This window comes from Asterias rubens, chromosome 15 (genome assembly GCF_902459465.1).
Source record: "Asterias rubens chromosome 15, eAstRub1.3, whole genome shotgun sequence".
NCBI classification, from domain to species: Eukaryota; Metazoa; Echinodermata; class Asteroidea; order Forcipulatida; family Asteriidae; genus Asterias; species Asterias rubens.
This window is the reverse complement of record NC_047076.1, coordinates 14009704-14037286: the sequence shown is the minus strand read 5'-3', so window position 1 is coordinate 14037286 and position 27583 is coordinate 14009704. Positions and strand designations below refer to the sequence as shown.

Below are 27583 nucleotides of genomic sequence, written 5' to 3'. Positions count from 1 at the left end.
CACGACAAGTTCGCAAAAGAAGCAAATCTACAAGCAAGTAGGTATACACATGGTGTTACTGACAACCAAGTATAAATTGATACCTCACCATGCAATGCCTAAATTCAACCAAGTATACATTGATACCTCACCATGCAATGCCTAAACCAAGTATACATTGATACCTCACCATGCAATGCCTAAATTCCCATATTCAAGCACCTTGTTTATCTGGACACAGCTAGCTACTGTTTAAGACCAAGCAATCTTGCCATCATCAGTAGGTTTTCTTAGTAAGATTCTCCTGTTGTCTCCTCCAGGCCCTACATCTCGTTTCTTAATGCTTCTAACGCCTTCAATCTCATCATTAGAAATATCAGTTGCTCTGGATTTCAAACTCCTGGCTGGGGCAGAAACGGCACGACTTGGTGGACCCTGAGGGCGCTTTTTCTGTTGCTCAGTCGCAGGACGACGACTGCTGAAGCCCATTGTGGTTCTAGGTCGAGCTATATTAAAAACAAACAATTTAAATACAAATTTGAACAAGAAAGATCAGGGAACAACTTTAAAAAACAGGAAACTTCTGTGTTCAAACTATGTAGTTACTTGCATTAAAGACAATTCTATGAATTAACATAAAAAATGCAACTTGAAAGAAACATAGACTGGAACTGATAGGGCTTTGGGTTTCCCTCCTTAAGATGAGACCGAGATTGGGGGAGACTTACGTAATCCTCTTGGTCTTGGTGGTGGAACAGCGGGGGGTCCTCCATGAATCTCCAAACTACAAAATGCAAAGAAATTAAACACTTAAAAACACTGGACACTATTTGGTAATTGTCAAAGACCAGTCTTCTCACTTGGTGTATCGTAACGAAACAGCCATCATTCATTCAAGAAGGTTGACAGATCATCCAGCCAAACCTTTGGGTGTTTCAAATACGTATGCTGCCCTCACAGACTAAACTAATTACTAAACTAATTTCCTATCTCACCTCAATGCTGGTAATCCAACAACTTGTGCTCGTCTGAATTCATCAGTAAAGTCATGTGACATTTTCCCATCTTTATCCAGGTTGTCCATAAGGCGTTGATATAAGCCAGGCGTGTTGCGTGTAGACACAAGGAGCAATCGTGTAGCCTGTACAATCACATTAAGAATTCAAGTCAATCAAACTGCACTTCTTATGCATTCTCACCACACATTGACAACAAATTCATTAATGATATAGAACATGGCCTAATTTCAGAGAGTTACTTAAACAAAAGGTACTGGAGCACAACAAAACTATGCTTACAAGAAAAAGACGGCCAAACTATCATGTCACACGTACAATTTGGACTGGTATCCTGCTCATTTCTGCTTAGCAGACAATTTCAAGCAAAGCTTGTAACCAAACAAACTTCCTTAGCACAGAAAAACTATGCTTAACAGAAACTGGTCACTGGCCAAAATTCCATAAGGTTTACATTGTCGCAACTGTTGTCCATTTATTTTGTGCTTAGCAAAGAAATTTGCTATGCAAAATTTTCTGCTTGATAGATTTATGAAATAATTCAACAGTACCTTGCGATTGAACGTGAGGTAACCAAGGGCAACGGCAGCAGCAGCTCGCACCTCAGCATTCTGGGAGAATAGATGATTGGTAAGTATCTCAACCGACCCACATGTAATCATTGCATCCGTTATACCAGCACGGGTATGCGCTAAGCTGGCCATCAAAGTACCTGCCAACAAAGTAGACGTAGGATTTGAAACTTTGCATGGTGAAAGTAAAATTAGGTGAGGTTTGTGAAAATCTCTTTTGATCGCGTTGAGTTGTCAACCCTCGGTTCTTTTCAGAACCAACACTACTCAAAAGAGATTTTCACATGATGGTAACGCAGACCTCACCTAACAAAGATATAAATTTCTGTTATAAAAAGGCAAATTTGGTCGAAGACTTTGTCAAGGACTGTTCAAATGAGTATAGCGCCCTCTATTATAGTGGAAAACTGGACCATGAAGAAAGAGTTTCAAGATCACCTTGACGGCACATACACCAGGCTTCTTATGAGGGTACAGAACATCTCATGGCGTGAGCACAAGACCAAAAAACAGATCTACGGAGACATTCCACCAATCTCTGCTACTGTTGCTCAACGCAGAGTCCGCTTCGCAGGTCACTGCTTTCGTGCCAAAGACCAGGTTATTCCTGACGTGTTATATTGGAGACTGCCATGCCCTAATAGAGGACCTCGACCACTCAACTACATCGACGTGATCGGTAGAGGCTGAAATCGTGGACCTTCCAAACATGATGAGGGATAAACACCTCTGGCGTGACGTCGTGCATGGAATCTCAGATGCGATTGCTAAATGATGATGATGATGATTATAGCAAGAGATGACCTACCTGCTAGTATGACAGTATTGTCATCACCAGATCGTAGCAATCGTACAAGGGTCGTTACACCTTCAGCTGACAGTGAAACTTGATCTCGATCTAAGATGACTCGAGCAAGAACAACAATCTGGAAAAACAAACAGGAAACAGAGTCAAGACCATATCATTCTATAAGAAAGTGACAATGACGCCAATGTAGAGAACTTTCAACTGTCATCTATGACTCCGATTATAACTCAACATCAACTATAGACCAACCCAGTCGCGCAAGTGCTGCGGTATATTTGTGCCTTATTTGGTGCACAAAGACATGATTAAATCGTTTTCCTATTCGCTTTTTATGGAAATTGAATGTCTTCCTCGACAATCTTTGCAATTTCCCTGTCATGGCTTCATGATATAACGATTAACTACATTCTTGGTTTTTTTTTTAAATTAAGCACAAAGTAAACTACTGAAATTCTGACAAAATGTAACGCATTTATGCAGTAAACGTGTCTTTTTCCCTAACTCACCTAAGACATTTACTATTTTTAAGATGATTCAGTTTCTGTTTAGTTGTAAATATTTGTGGTCAGTGATCTTCATTAGTATATCATGATGTCCTGGCAAGGAAATTGTGTAAGTCGTTGAGGAAAACATTTAATTTCCATAAAGAGTGAAAAGAAACATGATTTCATATCTTTGTGCACAAAACTAGGCACATGTACACCGCAGCAGTGCTCAACACATGTGCGCCCAGTGTGCGCCTGGATTTGTCTATAGGCAGTGTTGTAGTCAAGCACTTTTCATTGAAGTATCAAGTACTGCCAAGTACTAAGGTGCACTGCCAACTACTAAGTACCGCGGAGTACTACGACAATAACATGGGCACCTAGGCAATGCCCAGGGGCACTGAGGCGATGATGACCAGGGGCATCAAGTACTGCCAAGTAATAAAGTGACAGCTGAGTGCTACGGCAATACTAAAGGTTTCTAGGAAACAGATTAACAGACTGGTTCCCTTTCTACAAAGATGGATGTCTTACCTGGAAAGCACCATGGGCCTGGTACTCCTCATCTTCAGAGTCTAAGAAATCTTGAAATATTGTCATCTTAAGACCTCCTGCTTCTCGTATAGCAAGCTGCTGTGTGGTGTTATTGAAGGCAAAGGTTGCCAGAGCATTCCCAGCTTGCAGCTCAACATCCTAAGCACACAAAGAAATAAAATCTTTGTCATTGTAAATAATACTACATATCCAGAGCTAAGACTAATCTTTTCTGCAGCCTTATCTTAAAGGCAGTGGACACTATTGGTAACTGTCAAAGACTAGCCTTCACAGTAGGTGTATCTCAACATTATGCATAAAATAACAAACCTGTGAAAATTTGAGCTCAATCTGTCATTGAACTTGTGAGATAATAATGAAAGAAAAAAACACCCTTGTCACACGAAGTTGTGTACGTTTAGATGGTTGATTTCGAGACCTCAAGGTCTAAATCTGAGGTCTCAAAATCGAATTCATGGAAAGCTACTTCTTTCTCGAAAACTATGGCACTTCAGAGGGAGCCATTTCTCACAATGTTTTAAACCATCAACCTCTACCCATTACTCGTCACCAAGAAAGGTTTTATGCTAATAATTATTTTGAGTAATTACCAATAGTGTCCACTGCCTTCAATTGCTAAGAAAAAGTGTCATGTCACATAACAAATCACTGTGGAAACACTGATAACTCATCTTAAGATGAATCTTGGTCTCCTTGAAGACCAAAGTGTCGGTCAAAATTTTCAGGTATGAAATTATTTTCAGTGTTGTGATCAAGAGTTATATAAATCGTAGTGCTTTGTGAAATCAAGCCAGAATAGTTTTTATAAATGTACATGTAACATATAAACTGTTAATGGTGTGAAACAACATTGATGCCAATTCACCCAGTTCTCTTGAATCACAAAAAAAACCAAAAAAAAAACCTTAAAGACCTGCTTGAACGAAAATGTCAAGTCGTGAACTTTGCTGAATTCCACTTAAAATGTTTTCAATGAATAAGGAAATCGATTCATATGATAATAAATAGGTTTCAATTGTGTAAAAAAACAATCATTTTGTATGCCCTTATCCAGAGCTTTTCTGCGAGATTTGCGAAAAGCCCCGTTACGTAATCACTCTCAAAACGTCATAAGTAGATAAAGCCGCTTTGTTGCAGCGTGGATGTATAACAAAGCAAACTCCCACAAATGACGTCAGTGGCATTGTCCTTTGACGCCCGCTCTCAACGGCAGAAGTGTTTTTAGTTTTTCAAAAAACCTTTAGGTAGGGGCCTGATTTTTTAATCGATAATTACGAAAAGTTCAGAAGTGTACACATATCAAAATTACATTAAAATGGTGAACAAGTGCATTATAAACAAGTAAAAATACCATTTCTGTTGAAAACATTCCGCTCAGGTAGCTGTTTAAACGACACTGGACACTATTGGTAATTGTCAAAGACCAATCTTCTCACTTGGTGTATCTCAACATTTCCATTCAAAATATCTGCGAAAATTTGAGCTCAATTGGTCATCGAAGTTGCGAGATAATAATGAAAGAAAAAATACCCTTGTCGTCACACAAAGTTGTGTAATTTTAGATGCTTGATTTCAAGACCTCAAAATCTAAATCTGAGGTCTCAAAATCATATTTGTGGAAAATAACTTCTTTCTCAAAAACTTGTTTCAGAGGGAGCAGTTTCTCACAATGTTTTATACTATCAACAGCTCCCCATTACTTGTTACCTGGTTTTACCAAGTAAGGTTTTATGCTAATAATTGTTTCGAGTAATCACCAATAGTGTCCACTGCCTTTGATTCATAATCAGTGTTTGCCCTGAACATTAGTCCGCTGGCCAAATGCCAGTTGAAAGGCCAATGCACCAGTCAGAAATCACTCAAAGTGGTCCGGCTGGCTAGTTAAATGTTGAAAAGCATCCATAAAACCAAATACACAAGGAGTCAATTTGCTATACGTACCTTCTTCTTGGAATGTAGTAAGTTGAGTAGTAACTGCATCTCAAACTGTGGCTCTTGCTTGAGTAGTTCCTGATTGTCTTTGTTTCCCAGAATGATACACGCCAAGGTGTTAGCAATCTCTACTTGGATGTATTCATTACTAGTAGATCTGAAGATGCTAACTAGGGTTGAGATTGTGTACTCTTCGGCAATCTTTCTCTGAGTGATTGGATTGTTAACGTTGGCCACACCTAAAGAAAGATCAGGATCAGAACCAGAACATACAGTCAAATATACTGGCAATATCAAGTGGGTTTTTCAAAGGCACAATGCAAGTGCGGAGCAAGGCAGTCAAAACGCAAAGGGAAATGAGAGAGACCCACAATGTCACAATGTGGTACCCTAGAAAATGTTGTATGCAACTACTCTTTTGAACTTCCTCTCTAGTCTTTACTACTGACCAACACATAGCGTTCCCAGTGCCTTGATGACAGTATGTAAGACCCTCTCTGATGTCTTGCTAGAACGGAGGATTCTTACAACTGGGAGGATGCCATTCTCCTTCTCAATACGATTCTGATTATCAGAGCTGGCTCTCGTTAGCGCTATCATTGCCATACAACCTGCAAAGGATTAATTGAATTGAACATTAAGAAAGTTTGAAAATAATTATAAGCATGCTGCGAGCCAGTGAATATTTGTAAATAAAATGTGCACAGAGGAAGTTTCAATTCAATTCAAGAATACATTTATTTCCATACTCTCATAAAAGAACAACAACAGTTACATGTATTACGGAGTAAAGCAAAACAATTCTTTAAGTAAGAGTAAACAAATTTGTAAATAAGAATACAGTGAAACTAAATTTAATTGTCTGTATTATTTCCTTTTGTTGTTACAAGTAAGCAGTGGATAGTAAGAGACACGTTGTCCAGGAAATTAGTCAAGACATAGTCGAGGCATATTGGTCAAAGTTTAAAAATCTAAAATATTAACGATCAACAGCATGATAAGAATGAGCTTCTTACAAAATATTAATTCACTCATAAAATGAATTGAATGTAGAAAAATGCAAGCCTAATACTTTGTTGTTGTAAGACCAGAAATTTGTTCCTCAATGAACATTTTATGGGCACCAAAGCAACAACTACATGTACATGTAGGTGCACCAAGGCAATGGACCAGGAGCACCAAGGCAATGGACCAGGAGCACCAAGGCAATGGACCAGGAGCACCAAGGCAATGGACCAGGAGCACCAAGGCAATGGACCAGGAGCACCAAGGCAATGGACCAGGAGCACCAAGGCAATGGACCAGGAGCACCAAGGCAATGGACCAGGAGCACCAAGGCAATGGACCAGGAGCACCAAGGCAATGGACCAGGAGCACCAAGGCAATGGACCAGGTGCACCAAGGCAATGGACCAGGAGCACCAAGGCAATGGACCAGGTGCACCAAGGCAATGGACCAGGAGCACCAAGGCAATGGACCAGGTGCACCAAGGCAATGGACCAGGAGCACCAAGGCAATGACACAGGAGCACCAAGGCAATGGACCAGGTGCACCAAGGCAATGGACCAGGAGCACCAAGGCAATGACACAGGAGCACCAAGGCAATGGACCAGGTGCACCAAGGCAATGGACCAGGTGCACCAAGGCAATGGACCAGGAGCACCAAGGCAATGGACCAGGAGCACCAAGGCAATGGACCAGGTGCACCAAGGCAATGACCAAGGGCACCAAGGCAATGACCAGGGGCATGGATGCGATGGCACCAAGGCATTTGCCTCTAATGTCTCCCTTAAGAACCATACTAATAATAATAATAATAATAATAATGCATGCCAGCGTCATCTTTATTTTAATAAATCCACTCTGAATGAATTTCAACAAAAGCCATTACTCACCAACATACTGAAGCTTTTCTGACTTGACAATAAGATCAATTATTCCGCTGATTCCAATAAACTCAGCAATCATCTTCTGTTGTGGTCTGGTATGTCCTGCTAGAGCCCATAGACCACAGGCAGCTTGCTCCTTCACATCCAGAGCCCATATCTAAACAATCACAGTGGATGTGTTAACAAAACCCACTCCTAACTCAGTCTCCAATACATTTAGTAGAACATAAAGCAAGACAAGTTCTCAAAATAACACAATCTACACAGCAAGTAGATACACATTAATGGTGTTACTGCAAACCAAGTATATATTTATAAAGTCCCCATTGAAAAAGACTCAAACTGTTTGTTTGTTTGTTTAGGTTATCTTCCCAATAGGTAACTCAGCAAACTCCAACAATGGGATATAAACACCAAGCTGTCATCTTTCTCATACAAACATGTGGATTAACGTCCAAAATTATGAATTGCACAAATCAAGAAATTGTGATCGAGTAACTAGACGGCAATACTTACTCTAGTGATTAATATGTGAAATCAGTGGTTAGCTAAGAGAGTTAAATCAGTGGTTAGCTTAGAGAGTTAAATCAGTGGTTAGCTTAGAGAGTTAAATCAGTGGTTAGCTTAGAGAGTTAAATCAGTGGTTAGCTTAGAGAGTTAAATCAGTGGTTAGCTTAGAGAGTTAAATCAGTGGTTAGCTTAGAGAGTTAAATCAGTGGTTAGCTTAGAGAGTTAAATCAGTGGTTAGCTTAGAGAGTTAAATCAGTGGTTAGCTTAGAGAGTTAAATCAGTGGTTAGCTTAGAGAGTTAAATCAGTGGTTAGCTTAGAGAGTTAAATCAGTGGTTAGCTTAGAGAGTTAAATCAGTGGTTAGCTTAGAGAGTTAAATCAGTGGTTAGCTTAGAGAGTTAAATCAGTGGTTAGCTTAGAGAGTTAAATCAGTGGTTAGCTTAGAGAGTTAAATCAGTGGTTAGCTTAGAGAGTTAAATCAGTGGTTAGCTTAGAGAGTTAAATCAGTGGTTAGCTTAGAGAGTTAAATCAGTGGTTAGCTTAGAGAGTTAAATCAGTGGTTAGCTTAGAGAGTTAAATCAGTGGTTAGCTTAGAGAGTTAAATCAGTGGTTAGCTTAGAGAGTTAAATCAGTGGTTAGCTTAGAGAGTTAAATCAGTGGTTAGCTTAGAGAGTTAAATCAGTGGTTAGCTTAGAGAGTTAAATCAGTGGTTAGCTTAGAGAGTTAAATCAGTGGTTAGCTTAGAGAGTTAAATCAGTGGTTAGCTTAGAGAGTTAAATCAGTGGTTAGCTTAGAGAGTTAAATCAGTGGTTAGCTTAGAGAGTTAAATCAGTGGTTAGCTTAGAGAGTTAAATCAGTGGTTAGCTTAGAGAGTTAAATCAGTGGTTAGCTTAGAGAGTTAAATCAGTGGTTAGCTTAGAGAGTTAAATCAGTGGTTAGCTTAGAGAGTTCAAACCTACAACCTTGTACTTGTTAGTCCTGCAGTCTAACCACTGGACCATAGTGTCACATGTGTGTACACTGTGGTCATAAATGTTGTGACTATTATTATTATAATAATAATAATATAGCGCTTAGGTCCGTCACGCAGTGACGCTTCAACATTATTACCCCTGGTCACTGGGCCTTAAATCATTCCTTAAACCATCTCAGCTCCCTGGGGGTGTATACAGCCTGTGCCGCCAAATATGTAACGCACTAAGCTAAATCAATCAGAAGAACCAAGTCTGCCCTCACAGGTACCCATTTACCCCTGGGTGGAGAGAAGCTTATGGTTAAGTGTCTTGCTCAAGGACACAAGTGTCACAACGGGGATTCAAACCCACACTGCTGAACAGAAACACCAGAGCTTGAGTTCGGTCCTCTTATCCGCTCAGCCCGAACCCCCCCCCCCCCCACTGTATCATTTGCCAATGGGTAACTGATGGATACTTCAATTATCTGTGACCAAAAGGTCAATATTTAAATAAAAAATACTTGAATGTTTGTTCATAATAGAGAGGTTTTGCAAGCGTCCGGATACAGATACAGATACAAACAGGATAACCGTATCAGTTCACATCAGCCGCATGTTGGATTTTGTTTCGCAAAGTATAGGTATGTGTCACTTGAGGGAGCTCGCATTCATCATGAGTGTTTTTCAGACAAGTGTGATCGATAGAGACTCTGTGTTTAAACTGCATGTTCTCAAAATTTTGCTTGCAAATGACTAACAATTTTCTATCTATATCGACCACGATACCAGTGAAAGCAATTTTCATGGGAAATGTTCTTGATCTGGGACAAAAAGTTTGCAAAATAGTATCTATTTTTCTATGGCACGTATGAGCTCCTGTATTCGTTCTAACGTGTGTGCAAAATACGATAGTCGCGGATACATGTCACATGAACACACAAAGTGTTGACGTATCAGTATCTGTATCTGTAGAGTGTCATGGCCGAGTGGTTAAGAGCATCGAATTCAAGTTCTGGTGCAGTCACCAGAGTGTGGGTTCGAATCCCGGTCGTGACACTTGTGTCCTTCAGCAAGATACTTTACTATAATTGCTTCTCTTCACCCAGGGGTATAAATGGGTACCTGCGAGGGTAGAGGTTGATATTGTGAATGAAAAAGCCACAAGCCATTACAGGCAGCTCAGGGCTGTATACTCCCAAAGGAGCTGAGAAACATTAAAAAGGGATGTTATTGGGCCTATGACCAGGGCACTAATGTAAAGTGCATTGATACGGTTATTGTGAAATGCGCTATATAAGAATTAGTTATTATTATTTGTATCCGTAGACTTGCGAAACCTCTCTAATAATGTACCTTAAGGAGACGTATGAGTGCACTAGGCGCATGTAGATCCAAGATAGCAGCCTGGCACTTTGGGTTGTTCTCTGCTAGTGATTCCAACGCTGCTGCAGCTTTAGTCTGGACGGAGATATTACGACCTCTAATCAGTGAGACTAATGGTTGTACCGCGTTCCGTTCTACCACCAAGTCTTGATTCGCAGTGTGGTTACTGGTCAGAGCAGCAAGGGCGGCTGAACTTGCTGCTCTTAAAACATCTACAAATAAACATCAAAATAAACATCAAACAGTTGATATGTATTAAGCCTTGAAGTTTGTCCTTGAAGGGGCACAGCAATTTTCTTTTGGTAACTGGCACTTCTATGAGGAAAATGTAATTTTGTATTTGTATAACTTGCAAAGGGCGCCACAGCAAAATCACAGGGCAGACTGTGAAGAATAGACTTTTCACTGAGAACAGCAGCTTCAAATGGTATTAAAAAGGATTGAGTAATGGTTGACGGCTAGAGGTTGTTCCAAGACTTAAGGGTTCTAAGGAAAAAAGAGCAGGAATTTCAAATGATACTAAGAGAAAGACGTACCCGATTTGACTTGCAAGAACTCTACCAGTGGTTCAACTCCTCCATGCTGCGCTACTAATGTTTGATTGACATGATGACCAAGGCATAGCACTCTGACAGCATTCACTACCTCAACTAGAACATCCTCAAGCTGTGACTCCATTAGTTGAATCAGCGGCGGTATGCCGCCCTCATCGCTGATCATGCTACGATTCTCATCAACGGTTCCTAGATCAGCTAGAATGATTGCTGCTCTCGATTGGATATCATGTTCTTTAGAGCTCAGTAGTTTAATAACGGTAGGAATGGCACCAGATTTAGCGACAGCATCTCGGATCTCTGGACTTTGAGAAAGGTTACAGATGACTGCTGCTCCTAGAGATTGCATCTCACGTTTCTGCATCTTCAAGATCTCAACAAGAGCTGGAATTCCATCTAGAATAGATGAAAGAATAATAATAATAAATAATTATAACACTAACTTATACAGTGCCAAAGTCCGCCAAAAAAGAAGCTCAAAGCGCTTCACAGAGATACAATTTAAAAAAGCTCTGGCCAAATACAATGAAAGACAAATAAAACAATAGATGGGCAGGGCCAAAACTTATAAAGCCTGTTAGCACAAACAAATCCTGCTAAGCAAAACAAAAAATATTACTAGCCAGATTGATGTGACTGGTACTTAACTCATTTCTTGCTTAGCAAAGGAATTGGCTCAGCAGAATTTTCTGCTGAACAGCTTTATGAAATTGGGTGTTTACAGCTAAGGCTACCAGCTAGATGTCTTCATTGTCATACGTTGAAGTATTGGATGTCCTTAGCAATAGCAACAGTCTAAGCCATGACTGTAATTTGGATTTAGTCTTTTAATCCAATAAGCTACTACTACATACACAAAGATCCATGAGTTAGCCTTTTTGAGGTATGGTGGACACTCAAGTAGTGCACCGTTAGGTTTGGGTGTCTACAGGCAATTTTACACAAACCAATTAGCGTCATAGTGCTATGTCCAACATTATCTCAAAATAATAATAATAATTAAAATAGTGGCATCTTCTATAGCTGCGATATCCACAAAAAGTGCTCATGGCGCTTGCTTCAATAAAAAAAGTTCCCTCTCGGTTGTTCTCCAGCGGTGCAAAGAACAAGAAATACAAAAATCAAATGTCTATGGAATGTTTTTGAAATGTTTCAGGGTTGGTTTGAAAGTGTCTATTGTCTGAATGGCTCTGATGGAATGTGGCAGATCGTTCCACACCCTCCCTGCAGCTACCTGGAAAGAACGGGATCCCTATGAATAAATTACTTCCAGAATGTTCCACAAGACTGGAAATGGCTGATGGCTACATACCTGCTTCAAGAATGGGTTTCCAGTATTGCTTATTGGATGTTGTAAGAACTTCTAGAGATCTTACAGCGCTGTCTTTACATTGGAAGCTTTGAGATTTCAGCATACCTGTAAGGTAGATATTGAAATAATTACGAGTGCAAATGTTGTTTAACGGCAGTGGACACTATTGGTAATTACTCACAAAAATAAAAATTTTACTTGGTAACGAGTAATGAAGAGCTGTTGATAGTATAAAACATTGTGAGAAACGGCTCCCTCTGAAGTAACATAGTATTCAAGAAAGAAGTAATTTTCTACGAATTTGAATTTGATACCTCAGATATAGATTTTGAGGTCTCGAAATCAAGCATCTGAAAGCACACAACTTCGTGTTGACAAAGTTGTTTTTTCTTTAATTATTATCTCGCAACTTCGACGACCAATTGAGCTCAAATTTTCACTAAATTTTCACAGGATTGTTATTTTATGCATATGTTGAGAAACACCAAGTAAAGTGAGAAGACTGGTCTTTGACAATTACCAATAGTGTCCACTGGCTTTAAAGGGTATTAGCACTCTTCAAATTAATGGCAGTTAAAAACCTTTAAAGGGAAAATTTTTACTTCAAAGTGATGCGGTTAAAATTACATGGGTTTTTATGCCCCAAATGTTAATCTTAGACTATGCTTCCCAGAGTGTTTTTTCCTGCTGGGGAATATTCTTCCTGCATGAACATATTTGTTCTGGATATCTTTAAAACGCAACCAATTTTTTAAATGAAACTTCTGATGTTAGATTTATTGTTATTTAGAGAGGAGTAAAACAATGAAATGGTGCAAAAAACCAAGAGTATATTATGCCATATATAGCATGAGCTATTACAGCAAGGTTATTCTATGGTGAGGGATCAATATATATTTGGTTTGCGGTAACATCATGTTTGTATCTACTTGCCAGGTAGAGTTTGTTCTAGGAGAACTGTCTTGCTTTATTCTACGACCACAAAATAGATTTATCGGATGTTCAGGAGACTTCTCAGTTCTGAAAAGAACTGTCTTGCTTTTAAACTACTACCCGGGCGGAAAGGTATAGAAAATTGGCTGGGACTACTACTTTAGCTTATAGGATCATAATGAACTGCACTATCGTGGAGTCAGTTCTTGAATTGGTCTCAACGTTTCGACTAGCTTGCTCTAGTCATCGTTAGGAGAGGTTACTCTAGTTTTCTTACCAATAAGTGTCTGCCAAACCGGCACATCACGATGATTCCATTCAATAAAGTACTCCAAGACATTAGTATGGAATCGAAGCGCTGCTAAGTGTATCATGGTATTCTTCTCAGTATCAGTCTTACGGATATTAGCTCCAAGATCTATCAATATCTTCACTGATTCTAATGCACCACTGCTTGCTGCTAACAGCAATGGAGTCCGTCTTAATCTAATACAGAAATTGAAAGACAAATATACATGAATCATTAATACTTTGGTCGATTAGCTTCTCAGGGTCAACCCCGGTCTGCCCCCGGTACATTCGAATAGCTTTGACGTCATTCCAGGGGCTCACCCGGGTCAGCCCCAAGTACTCTGCTTGTGGAGTGGGCCACTTGGGGCTGGCCCCAGGTGCATGACGTCACTACAAGAGGGTGAGTGATCGTTCCATTAGCTCTTGTCAGGGGCTCACCCGAGTGTGCACCGTGGGGTCGACCCAGGGAAGCTAATCGAACACATCCATAAACAACTTACAGGTAAATCTGAATATTAGAGTGGGATTCGAACCAACGACCTCCGGATTAACGTGCTGGCGCTCTACCAACTGAGCTATCTAGCCCTATATTGGCGGTGTCCCTATTTTGTCAATATCTTTGTTCGGAGGTGCCAGTCAGAAGCCATACAACCGTTAACTGCCGTGTAGGCAGGGATCACACCCACGTTTACAACCTGGGAAGCGGCAGCCAGGGGATCACCTTAAGGGGGTGGCACTTTTTGTTTCAGATATCAAATAATAAACCACAAAGAGAAACTGACTGGGTAAATTTGAACTGATTTGGGATTGAACAAAGACAAGATTACTAGAGCGGGATTTGAACCAACAACTTCTGGATTAACATGCCAGCGTTCTACAAACTAGGCTATCTAGCCCTATGTGTACTAGCATAATAGCTAACTAATAATAATTAATAATAATAAAAGTTAGCTTAATGGTGTAATAAATCTTGTTCAAATTCTGATGAAACATAATAAGATGATATCTGCTTTTGCTATATTTATTTCAATGTTTAAATCTACGGCAAGAGATTTATCAGATGAAAAGATTAGTTTTCAGATTATCTTACTTGTCCCAGGTCTCAAGTTCCATCTGGTCAATAAATTTCCTGACAAACATCCTGACGATGGGAGCATGATCATAGAACGCAGCGTGATGGATAGCCGCCCATCCAGCAGGATCAGCAAGGATCATACCAGCACGGTTTGAAACTAGACACAAAGCAGCCTCCAAAGAACCACAACGAGCTGCAAGGTGTAACGGCGTTGTGCCTAAAGAATAGAACAGGTGACTCAATTAACAGGTGACTCAAACAAGTGACTCAAACAAGTGACTCATTTAACAGGTAACTCAATCAACAGGTGACTCAATCAACAGGTGACTCAATTAACAAGTGACTCAATTGACAAGTGACTCAATTGACAAGTGACCAGTTAACAATTGACTCAATTGACAGATGGCTCAATTGATAGATGACTCAATTGACAGATGACTCAATTGGCAGGTGACCCAATTAACAAGTGACTCAGATAACAAGAGACTCAATTAACAGATGACTCAATTGGCAGGTGACTCAATTAACAAGTGACTCAATTAACATGAGGTATGCCCTGTGTTTTTGCTGTGGTGCGCTTTCCAAAGTTCCAATACAAACTTACATTTTCCTTATAAAATAGAAGTGCCCCTTTACCAGAGGAAAATTGCTGCACCCCTTCAAGGCTGAAATTAATATTGACTATATTTTGTTTTTAAATCTAGATTGCAACTGCATGCAAGCAGTTTATCACTACTGCCAGGGTATCATGTCATGACAATTCAGGAATTTGAGAAAAAATTCTTTTATCATTACAAATGTGGCAAGCGACACTTAGCCTGTTAAGACTGAGGGAATACAAGCATGGTCATGCAGTAGATGCTCAAAGTTGTTGAGATAGGGTAGGTCTCTAGGCTTGGAAAGGTTTTCATGAATTATTTGTACATTTCTATTGAATTTATTTGGTTGGGTTTTTATATCAAAGAAAGGTTTGTTATTAATTTGTAAGTTCAGTGCAGGTCAAAAAGAATACCATGCAAAAGAAAAATAGCATGTGAAGAGAACGTGCGTGGTTATTGAAAATAGTAGTAATTAATCAAATGAATACAATAATTAATTAAGACAAATCGGTGAAAGTAAGATTGTTAGAGGGTTACCGGTAGCAACGGAAGGTCCTGTTATATAGTTGTAATCTATGTCTATGTGATTTGTAAGCTTTAGAAGGAATTTTAGCAACACTATTTTCTTTGCAACTAACAAGCAGTCATTTTTTTGTTTTGAAAAACGAAGTAAAGATGAGATAAGACTTTGGGCCGTGTATGGTGGAAAAATACTAGGGTGTGACACCGTGAAAAACAATTTTGTTGTGAGAATTAAAGGCTCTTAGACGAAATGTTAATGCTCAACATTTTGATCAGTATGCTCTGAACATCTTCTAAAAAATGCTTTGGCTTTTATATTAACAACTAAGCAATCTTTCAAACTCAATCCATAATAGTTAGGCATTGAACAAATGAAAGCAGTTCTGGCAGACAAAAATACTAAGCTACAAAACTACAACTACTAAAGTCTGTTAGCAATTTACATCAATTGTTTACAAGTTCCAGTTGAACGCGGGAAGATTTGAAACTCCTTGAGAAGTTCGGTGATTTCTCAGTATGATCAGAGAAATATAATGAAGAAACGAAATGTGACGAGGATGTAGACAAAATTAGACACCTAGTAACTCACCAACAACTGGATCATGCTGTGCTTGTTTAAGATGTTTGGTTTTATTGGTTCTTTGATGAGCTATGTTAAGATCAATGGGTTAGGATGATACAAGGATAACACAAAATGAAAACACCATGCATGGAATTATTTATACAACTACAACGGTTTAACTCCTAAAGGGACACGTTGCCTTGGATAGGTCGAGTTGGTCTATGAAAAGCGTTTGAAAACGTTCGTTACAAAATGCATTTGGTTATAAAGATGTTTTAAAAAGAGAATATAATGATCCACAAAAACATGCCTCGCAATTGCATGGTTTTTACTTTTACTTTGCGAACTAACACAGTCGGCCATTTTATGGAGTCGTGTTAGTTCACTATGTCGTGTTAGTTCACGATGTCTAAGGAAAACCGTACAATGTCAGGCATGTTTGTGTGGATCAGTATATTCTACTTTCGGTAAACAGTATTGTCCAAGTCCCACACTTCGTGTATCACAACTTATATATAAAATAACAATCCTGTGGAAATTTAGGCTCAATCGGACATCGGAGTCGGGAGAAAATAACGTGAAAACCCACTCCTGTTTTCGCGCGTTTCGCCGTGTCATGACTTGACTCCACAAATTGCATGTCGTGTTAGTTCACGATGTCTAAGGAAAACGGTACAATGTCAGCCATGTTTGTGTGGATCAGTATATTCTACTTTTAAAACATCTTTCTAACCAAATGCATTTTGTAACAAATGGTTTCAAGCACTTTTCATAGATCAACTCGACCGATCCAAGGCAACAAGTTATTTTCAAATCTGTCATTTAATTCGTATTTGAATGTTCAATAGGACTTGAAACTTGTACTGAGTGTAGTTAGGTCTGCAGTAACACCATATGACATTTCTCTTTTGAGTTGTGTTGGTTTTGAAAAAAAAGATGGTTGACAACTCAAAGTTTCAATTAGTTGGCTCTAATCATCTTCAGGAGAATGTTCAAGAGGTGTTCAGCTGGAGATGTTAATTAGGAAGGATCATTTTTGGTACAATTTAATTGTCACCAAAAAGCAAACATTTTTACAGTACATTTGACATAAACCAAACTGTGCCTTGCATTGCAGTGTCAACAAAAAAAAACCAACAAGTGTTTGTGTATTTCAAACAATGTTTTTGAAAGAACAACGTCAAAACTGTGTTTTGTGTATCTGCAGGACACTCATAAGTCCAGACAGACAGACAGACAGACAGTAACAAAAAATATATTTACAAAAATTCAACCCAACATTGAATGAGTGATGTGTTTGGAGTGATGGTTTTTAACATGCTATAGACCCTTAGGCTCTTACCTCCACAGATTTCATTCGCTGAGTTAAATGACAATATTATAGGATCAGAAAAAGTGGGGAAATGGGTTAAATACCATTAAATATTCCAAATTATACCATAGAATCGTACAAGATGATCAAACTGATTTATGATTAAAGCAAAATATTGTTTTCTCTTATTCTTTTTGCCATTGTAAATGAGTTAGTAGACCTACACCAATTAATTAATTAATAGAAAATCCACCATTAAAAAGTGACTTCATTTAAACTCGTGTCATTTCAAAAGTTTAACTTTTCATCTTTGTAAAGTTTGTAAGATGATTCTGGTCCACTTACTATGGGTTAATGAAACACAATAATATCCCGTGTTGTTTATCAATTGTAGTCAGGCTGTGTTCAAAATACAGCCTTATCGCTAGATCGCAGCCGTCTGCCTATTCCTTCAAAGGAACACGTTGCCTTGGATCGGACGAGTTGGTCTATAAAAATTGTTTGTAACCGTTTGTTATAAAATGCATATGGTTAGAAAGATGTTGTAAAAGTAGAATACAATGATCTACACAAATATGCCTCGAAATTGCGTGGTTTTCCTTTTACCTCGTCGACTTACACGGTCGGCCATTTATGGGAGTAAAATTTTTTGACTCCCATAAATGGCCGACCGTGTTTCTTCGCGACGTAAAAGGAAAACCGTGAAATTCCGAGGCATGTTTGTGTGGATCATTATATTTTACTTTTAAGTTATCTTTCTAACCATATGCATTTTGGACCAAACGGTTTCAAGCACTTTTCACTGACCAACTCGACCGATCCTAGGCAACGTGTTCCTTTAAAGCCACTGGATACTATTGGTAATTGCTCAAAATAACTGTTAGCATACAAATTTACTTGTTCATGTTGTTAGAGATCAATGGGTGGAGAGATGTTGATAGTCTAAAACATTGTGTGAAACGGCTCCCTCTGAAGTACCGTAGCTTTTGAGAAAGAAGTTATTTCTCACTCAAATATTTTAATTTGATTTCGAAATCTCAGAATTTGATTTTGAGGTCTCGAATTCAAGCATCTGAAAGAACACAACTTTGTGTGACAATGTTTTGTCCCTTCCATTATTACCTCGCAACTTCGACGACCAATGAGTTCAAATTTTCACATGTTTGTTATTTTGTGCATATGTTTAGATACACCAAGTGCCAAGTGAGAAGACTGGTCTATGACAATTACGGAAGGTGTCCATTGTCTTCAACACTGGCAGACGCACTGATCTAGCGGTAGCCGAAGTTGCCGTTACAGACACAACCTAATACTCTATTTATATACATTGTAACCCAGTTAGACAAGAAACAGTCCACTCACCATTTGGATTTGTGAGATGATGTCTCCTTACATCAATATCTTGTCTCTGTATCAGCAATAACTCAATGACAAGTGGGCGATTGTTTTTAGCAGCATGGTGCATACATGTGTAGCCATCCTCATCTTGTTTACTAAGACGAGACGGGGGACACTTCCTAGCCAGTGTCTGCAAGATGGAGACCATTCCTCGAATGGATGACATCTTCAGCCCAGATTGAAGATTCTGTAAAATTCAAGACAAGTTGCATTTCTTAGAATCAAGTTGAATATCAAATGAATGTATGAAGTTAAACTTTAAAACTAAATCAGTCATAATGTATATTTGGTTTGCGGTAAGAGCATGTGTATATCTACTTGCTGGGTAGATAACGTTCTTTGAGTACTTGTCTAGCTATATATTCTACTATCGCAGAGAAGATTATTCAGAATTCCTGACACTTCTCTACTGCACCGGGGGAAAAGATTTTCGGAATTCGGGAGACTTTTAAGTTCTAAAAAGAACTGTCCTGCTTCTTAACTACTACCTGGGCGGAAGGTAGAAAATCGGCCTGGACTACTTCTTACGCTTAGTGGAGTGAGGGGACTTCTCGTATAAACTTTGCCAACGCGGAGTGAGTTTTTTCTGGTCTCAACATTTCGACTAGCTTGCTCTAGTCATCGTCAGGAGACGATTAAAGTAAATCAAGACAATCACAGCCTCCAGTCAATAAGATGAAGATTACCCATTTCATTTTCAAGAACAGGCCTCAAAATAACCCACAGCACCCACAGCAATTGACCCTTTTCATGAAACATGCTAGTAACATTCAAGCATGCGTACATACCCTGTTGGTTGGCAAACGCCATTGAGTTGTGCACTAAGCAGAAGCACAATCGCGTCTGCGTCACGCACCCATTACCCGTGTCGGAACAGCTTGACGTTCCCTCATTTTTGCCAACCGAAATGTTAGTGCGCACGCGCTTTGTGCAATTTACATATTTCATGAGAAGGGTACATTGCTCTGGTGCCCTGTGCTTTTGCTCTAGTGCCCTCTGCAAAATTTACATTGTCCTCATAGAGGTGCCCTTTACCGCAGGGAAATTGCACAATCGCGTCTGCGTCACGCACCCATTCATTTTTGCCAACCAAAATGTTAGTGCGCACGCGCTTTGTGCAATTTACATATTTCATGAAAAGGGTACATTGCTCTGGTGCCCTGTGCTTTTGCTCTAGTGCCCTCTGCAAAATTTACATTGTCCTCATAGAGGTGCCCTTTACCGCAGGGAAATTGCACAATCGCGTCTGTTTACGCACCCATTCATTTTTGCCAACCAAAATGTTAGTGCGCACGCGCTTTGTGCAATTTACATATTTCATGAGAAGGGCACATTGCTCTGGTGCCCTGTGCTTTTGCTCTAGTGCCCTCTGCAAAATTTACATTGTCCTCATAGAGGTGCCCTTTACCGCAGGGAAATTGCACAATCGCGTCTGTTTACGCACCCATTCATTTTTGCCAACCAAAATGTTAGTGCGCACGCGCTTTGTGCAATTTACATATTTCATGAGAAGGGCACATTGCTCTGGTGCCCTGTGCTTTTGCTCTAGTGCCCTCTGCAAAATTTACATTGTCCCCCTTCAAGAGCAAAGTCCAATGCCTGCACGAACAAAGGTGTTAAAAATCACTGTACAAACTCAGACACACCAGGAGAAGAAGCTGTCATGGCCGAGGGGTTAAAAGCACCGAATTCAAACACTGGTGTTTCTGATCAGCAGAGTGTGGGTTTCCAATCCCCAGTCATGACGTTTGTCCTTAAGCAAGTTTAACCATTGCTGCTTCATCCGTATGGGACGTAAAGCCGTTGGTCCCATGTGTTGTGTAACGCATATAAAAATAACCCAGTGCACTTATCGAAAAGAGAAGGGGTTCGCCCCGGTGTTCCTGGCTGTGGCTGCTGAATGCGTCGTAGCACCTTGTAGGATTAGGTCTAATAATCTCAAAAACTTTGTCCCACTCACCTTGCAATAAAAATACTTGGTGCTTTGTATCCTTTGTTTAAATACGGTTCTTATTATTTGTATTATTAAGCTTCATACCTTGTACTTAATTGCTTGGTGATAGCCATATTTCTTCTTCCATTGTTCATGCATCTGGATGTCAGTCAATGGAAGTCGCTTTGGTTTCAACTCTGCAATCTTGTCATAAAAGGCGTGGGCCCAGAGAGGTTGAGGAGGCGATACTGGGTAGTAAGTCTCAAAATCCATGGACAAGATGAAATACCTGTATACCAAAATATTTATGATTATAACACCCCTTACAAATATTCTGCCTTTTCATTGGTTTAGAGCGCACCACATGACATGTCTTAGTTTTACTAGATGACGCCCGTATGATAGTGCATCGTTTGCCCTGTGATAGTCCGACGACCATCACACGGCGTGCAGTACCCTGACGTCTTTTTACCCACCTCGAACCCAATCAGTTGTGCATCTGTGTATCTGAAATGCGCGTACGGAGCGTTACGAAGATGATAAATAGTCGTTTGGGGTGTTATAGAACAAATATTGACTGCTTTAACTCGTGCTATGGTTAAAACTACAACTCCCTCGATGATCCCCGGACCGTTCCGGGGATCACCTGGGGAGTGGTAGTTTTAACCATAGCACTCGAAGCAGTCAATATTTGTATAATATCATTCATTGTTTATGATAGTAGACACTATTGCATTTCTGACCTGCGGTAAAAGTTTAAAGACTGAAACAGCAACAATGCTGTACAATTATTTCAATATGTACATTTACAAATCATGGTAATCTCCACCAGGGTTAACTGCTGGCTTCGTTATTCTTATTTAAGATTTGTCCCCAATGTTGTTGTTCTTGAATTGCAGGCCTCGAATTAACACTTGACACCCACAGCAATTGCTATGATGCCCTGTGCTTTTGCTGTGGTGCCTTTTGCAAGGTTCCTGTATAAATTTACATATTTCTCCTAGAGGTGCCCGTCTATTGTTTAGTTTTGGTCATGAGAACCTAGCCTGGGCCCCTGTCTTTATCCGCAAGGATAAAGACAGGTACCTGCTACTCAGATTCAGTGATTCCATTGGATACAATGATATCTTTGGATAACCTGCACAGTGACATGAGCTTTCCATAGATGCCCAAACAGTACACTCCTATCACATAGAATTTGACTACGTATCTCTACATGTGAAATGAATGTAGGTCAAAGGTGTATGTACACGCCGGCTGGAGGTCGGTCTCTGGCGTTATTCACAAGCCTCAAAGTGTGACGTCAGACGTTCAGGCTAGAGAACCATTAACTAACAGCAAAATTTCGCGGCCCGTAAAGACAATATGACTTGTTTTATACGGAATAATGAATTAAAATCTTACTTTTTGCCGGCAATCTCTGTGACTGGTACATGCAGATTCTCATGCAGCGGTTGGTTAGGATCAGTAATCTTTGCAAGATAATCCATCGCTTCCAACTTAATCTCCTCATATTTCTCAATGACCTCATCGGGTGGGTTCACACAGGGGTCAGTCTCAATGTCAAAGGTCATACCCCCGTGAAGGTGGAAGTATTTGTTGCTGGAGTTGAAGTTAGGGCAGCGGAATGTTGGGGAGAGCATCAAGGGAGGAAGTTCTCGTTCTGTTTTACATTCGTCAGCTGTGAAGGAAAGAATCAATCAAGAAAAAAGACATTAGGAAGACCAGAAATCAAAAACATCCCAAGATGATCTGATCTGAAAATAAAACACGTAGAGTTATATATAAGAAGTAGAGGGTGCACTGGTGATGCTGCTTGCACAAACGCCACGGGACCGCAAGGAGACACACGTGCCATTTTAAACACACGCTGTGCGATGATGTTTTGTCAACTACAAAAATGGCCACATGCTTGCATGCCGGGCCGCGTATGTAGGCCAGTGCGCCCTCTAGTTCTAAGATAAACCTTATCTTGGCACATTATTTCCTTTTGAATTTCTTCAAAGTTTGATCAAGAAAAGTTGTGTTTTTATGGTTTTATATAACTCACCTTTGGAATACTAGCTAGTTTTCAAACAAGTTTTCCTACTGGATAGTTTTCACTTGAGAGTTTCATACTTTTTTTTGTACTAGATAGTTTTCATTCCAGTTTTTTTTTGAAGTTTTTATAATAACTAGATTAGATTAGATTAAAATTGTTTATTCAGCCAACGTTTAAAAGTAGTACTAGATTCTTTACAAAAGTTTTAAAAGTAAATAGTTTTCATAGCGGTTTTCATAGCAGATATTTTTCATACTAACTTTGATACTAAGAGTCTTCATAAAACATAGCTTTCATACTACAGAGTTTCCACACCAGTTTTCATACTGGACAATTTTCATACCAGACAGTTCTAATACTAAATAGTTTTCATACCAGATAGTTTTTATACCAGTTTTCATACCAGATAGTTTTCATATGAGATAGTTTTAGCTTGCGTAACAGATAGTTTCCAAAACCAGTTTTCATACTAGATAGTTAGATTATTAATAACCTAAACACTTCAAAGTATATTCATTATTTATAATTTGTCCATTTCACTTTACCTGTCAACGGTGGCAGCAATCTCTTAATATCAGGAACTTTATTTCTTCTTCTCATTCCAATCAGGAATGGAATCAAGAAACTGATGAGTTTAGCCATCTCTAGTTGTCTACGAGTCTCTGCTTTCTTCCCTAGGTTCCTCTGAATCACATCAACATGAGCGTGTAATCTTGTCTGTAATCGCTCAAATGTATCATGATCAATTCTCTCTTCACCAAGTCGGATAACGCTAGTGACTTCATAAGCCGTGTCTATCATGAAGAGGTTCTGATGTTGCTGAATGGAATCTTGTCTCCATGTGAGTTGGACGCTCATATCGTCAACGTACTGCATGAACAGACGTTTATCTGCGTTAGCGTCGTGCTCACTCATCGGGAATAGACGCATGTTGTTGTAAATACTACTGAAGTCGGGATCTTTTGTAATGTCCATCATACCTGTACAAAAGTTGAAAGAAAACACCTAAATCAATACTGAAAATAAAAACTATCCATATTAATCAGACAGGACTTTACTTTCTGTACGAACAACAGTTGGAAATTTCACTTAAAGCACGTTGCCTTGGATCGGATGAGTTGGTCTATAATAGCGTTTGTAACCGTTTTCCTATTGCTTTGCGAACTAACACGGTCGACGATTAATGGGAGTCAACCATTTTACTCCCATAAACCATGCAATTTCGAGGTATATTTGTGTGGATCAATGTCTTCTACTTTTAAAACATCTTTCCAACCATATGCATTTTAGAAACAAAAGGTTACGATATGCTTTTCAAAGACCAACTTGACCGATCCAAGGCAACATGTTCCTTTAACTCAAAAGAATATCAAGCCTACTTTGTTTACAGGCCTTGAACTTCATTCTTGAAGGCCCACTGCAAGTTGCCTCTGTAAGGGGCAATCTAGGAGGAAAATGTCAATTTGTATTGAAACTTTACATATAGGGCACCACAGCAAAAGGACAGGGCCACTGCTGTAGGTCATGTGGTGGGTAAATTCAAGGCCTGACTGGGTGTGTTTGTTTTGTTCACATTTAGCCTCAAAGGTCAAAATTTGAGGTTGTAAGAAGTTTTAAAATTGTTCGCTTATTTGCATAAGTCATTTTGGTTGGTAAGCAGTTTGCTACAACTTATTCCCTAGATTTCACAACCCATCAATTTGTAGGTGTGCCCATGCATGTATGCTGGAAATGAAAGCTGAAATCTTGAAGATTTAAGTCCAGTTCTTACCATTTTAGTTCATTAGAATTATCGTATTTTAAGTGGTCAAAAATAATCATATTTATAAAGCAAGTCCTGAATAACCTGACTCTAAAACTATTTAGAAATGTTTAAAATGGTATATTAAACGTCAACAACTTATTTTTCAACATATTTTGTACGCATTACTCCAATTCTAACACCATTACTCAGGTGGAATAAGAAATAAAATATAAATGTAGCTTTCAAACATTTGAGTTTTCAACATTCTTTCATTAAAAGTATTTTCATTAACGTTTTACACATTGTGCAACTGTAAATACAGCCCCAACGAAAGACTTGCACAGACCTTGAAATCTAGCATTGTAGCAACCCAAACCACAGGGCATTTTAATGGCTCTATCTCAATTATCAAGCCAACTCGAACACACACCACTTTACCTACAATTCTGTTTAGCTTGCACTCACAATAAAAGGCGTGGACTGAATCCCAACAAGTAAACAAAGAGGTTTGGACAATGTGCTGCCAGACAATGAATGACAACAACTACTGTACTGGCTACTGGGTAGTGAACAAACCGTCACAATGTGGTGGAGGGTAAATAGCAGACACACAAATGCCACCAAGGAAACAAAACAATTTACTGGCACCATTCTACCTCCATGCTGGCACCACAAAGTTGTCAACATTTTCATGGTCATTTAGTCTTCAAGAAAGACTCAGAGTGGGTCAAAATGTCAGGCCCTTAACAATTTGTTTGTGTTTATACCGTAGGTTATTTTGGTCGGTAAGCAGTTTGCAGCAGCTACTGTTTTCTCATTTTCATGGAAATACAAAGAACACAGGAGGGGTTAGAGACTGTGTAGAACTTTCAGAAGGTGTGGAAATGTTGATACATGTATTTGAATAATGTGCCTCAACTTTGAAAGAAAATTGTTGATACTTTCGGGGAGGGAGGGGGGTCTATAATAAACATTAAAATGAAAAATTCATGTCTAAAATCTTACCTGCCATCATGAATTCAGTCAGAATGACTTTCTTACTCTGGGGTTCTCCCATTGCATTCACATCCAGACTTGAGCGCCATCTCTCGTTAAACTTGATCCGTTTATCCCGTGGGAAATATACTCCATGCCACAATCCTTTCATCATATAGTCTATATTAATAAGTGTCTGACCGAGATGCGTATCTATGTACGCTGGAGGTAACTGACATGTTGTCGCTTGGTCAAAGTTTACTTCAAGAGACAATGAAGGGACTTGATTTAGACCGTAAATACCGACAACAAGTTCTCTTAAGACTTGATGAATCTCACGATAGTCTAAAGGCTCTATAGTTGAATCATACGGCAGTAGTAGGACACAGTTGTTATCTGCAAATGGCTGCATGGACATGATAACCCCAGATGGTGGTTCAGCTTGTAGCTTATGTTCCTCCGCCGACACAAACCAATGGTAAGACGTCTGAGCGATTGTTTCTTGAAGCTCAAAACGCTCAAACTTCTCAAAGAATTGAGTTGCCATACGATTAGCTGTCGCTGTGGCAATAAGAGCTGGGTCTTCACCAATGGACAAGCCATGCATGCTACTCTCAAGGTTCTTAGCCGCCATGACGCCGTGCTTCACTCTACCAACTGAAAAATAATTAATAAGATAAATAATATACACTGTAATCAATCATGAAGAAAACATTTACACCGCCAAAATCAACAGAAATTGTTCTAAGGCGCTAAAGACAGTTAGATGAAAATAATTACAATTAAAAAACAAAATTAATATCAATGACAATACACTTGTTGAAAAAGATAATATTTGAACAGTTTCTTAAAAACGTGAATAGTCTGAGCATCCTGAAGGTGATTTGGAGGAGTGTTTCATTCTTTTGGTCCATAGCCTACAGGAGAGTGAGCAATCTACAAATAACAGCAGCATGGGTTCTGAGCACATGAAACTAAAGATGTACTTCATCTTTAACTTGCAAGGCACAAATGAGTTTGAAGTTTATATTTGAGACGTCATCATTTTAAAGCCAGTTTTTGTCGTCTTTTTTGTTTTGATGTCTTGAAATCAAATTCCTTTCTCTTGATGTTAGCCTGTGTTTGTCAGCATCTGCAGTCTTTATCAATTTGCCTAGTGGGTGAGTTGACGGCACAAGCGAGTTGACGGTGCAAGCAAATTTACAGCAAGTTGATGGCAAGTAGTAGGACCAAATAGAAATGGTCCTGCAATGAGATTATACAGTGCTGTACTAACTTAGGCCTGTAGTGTTGTTAGGGTTGACGCCCAGAAGTCGATGAGATGGGGGCTACTACACACATTTCACAGATGTGCAAACTCTTGCTCAGTCACAGAGTCAGTGTGTCAGACAGTACGAAATATCCACCATGACCATGGATATATTATCTACTTGTTAATTTAAGAGCCATTAAAAAGTGTAGTAACTTAAACTTATTGCATGCCAATTGGAGGGGGCAATGGCATGCCATGGACATGAAGACTTTTTTATGATGAATGAAATTTCAACAAAATTTTAACTATAAATGAGTAATGGTTTTCATACTTTGCTCTGATTTTAAACCAGGTGAAAATATGAAAAACACCGAAAAACATCAGTTAAACTTGTGTTCATTATGATTATGTAGACGAGCTTTATACAATCCGTAGGTGAAAACTTATTCATAAAGAAGAGACCCATGGTAATCGAAAGGGGGCAAACAGTAAGTTGGTAAGAGTTACAGATAAAGGATAAACAAACATTTCAAATAATTAATCAAATCCGGATATATAATAATATTTGTATGCAGGATCAGGAGAGTGTCAAATCATACCTGTATTTACGTCATGTTCGTGTCCTTATTGTTTTTTTGCCAAACCAGTGCGTGTCACGTAGAGTTAGTGATTTGAAAACCAAATTTGAAGCTGTACCGTAATTATGGAGAAAGAAAAACACATCTGATCAAGAGGAAATGCAACTTGACAACGAACGCTAGAAAGTGAACGCAAATTTATTGTGCGTCACCTAGACTTCTCAATCCAGATTACGTATTAATCTTATTTTAACAACGGCTCCATGTTATATTAATTTGCATGGATAGGCCGTATCCGAAATAGTCTTGGTTCAAGACTCTCCTGGATTTGTCACAAGAGGGCGCGGTATCACCCCAACGCGCTATCAACCACGAACCGCTAGCTATCACAGGAGATCGAATATCAACCCCGCCAACTT

The 27583-nt window shown here is 39.3% G+C and overlaps 1 protein-coding gene across 2 annotated transcripts; it reads right to left on the bottom strand.

The window, feature by feature from the left end:
• Positions 1–131: 131 nt before the first annotated feature.
• LOC117300372 (ankyrin and armadillo repeat-containing protein-like) lies at positions 132–27321 on the bottom strand. 2 transcript variants are annotated; one of them, XM_033784148.1, is made up of 21 exons: positions 27186–27321; positions 25365–25991; positions 23161–23595; positions 21979–22255; positions 20680–20863; positions 18606–18828; positions 17274–17291; positions 14264–14465; positions 13160–13368; positions 11950–12054; positions 10620–11033; positions 10054–10295; positions 7243–7393; positions 5797–5958; positions 5357–5586; positions 3395–3553; positions 2376–2493; positions 1547–1707; positions 975–1120; positions 708–763; positions 132–485 (listed from the first exon to the last, which is right to left on the bottom strand). In XM_033784148.1, exons 2-21 carry the CDS (start codon positions 25966–25968, stop codon positions 232–234), a joined length of 4350 nt encoding a protein of 1449 aa, XP_033640039.1. In that variant the 5' UTR covers positions 25969–25991; positions 27186–27321; the 3' UTR covers positions 132–231. The 2 variants fall into 2 exon arrangements, with proteins under 2 accessions (XP_033640039.1, XP_033640040.1); XM_033784149.1 differs by lacking the exon at positions 17274–17291.
• Between the last annotated feature and the right edge of the window lie 262 nt (positions 27322–27583).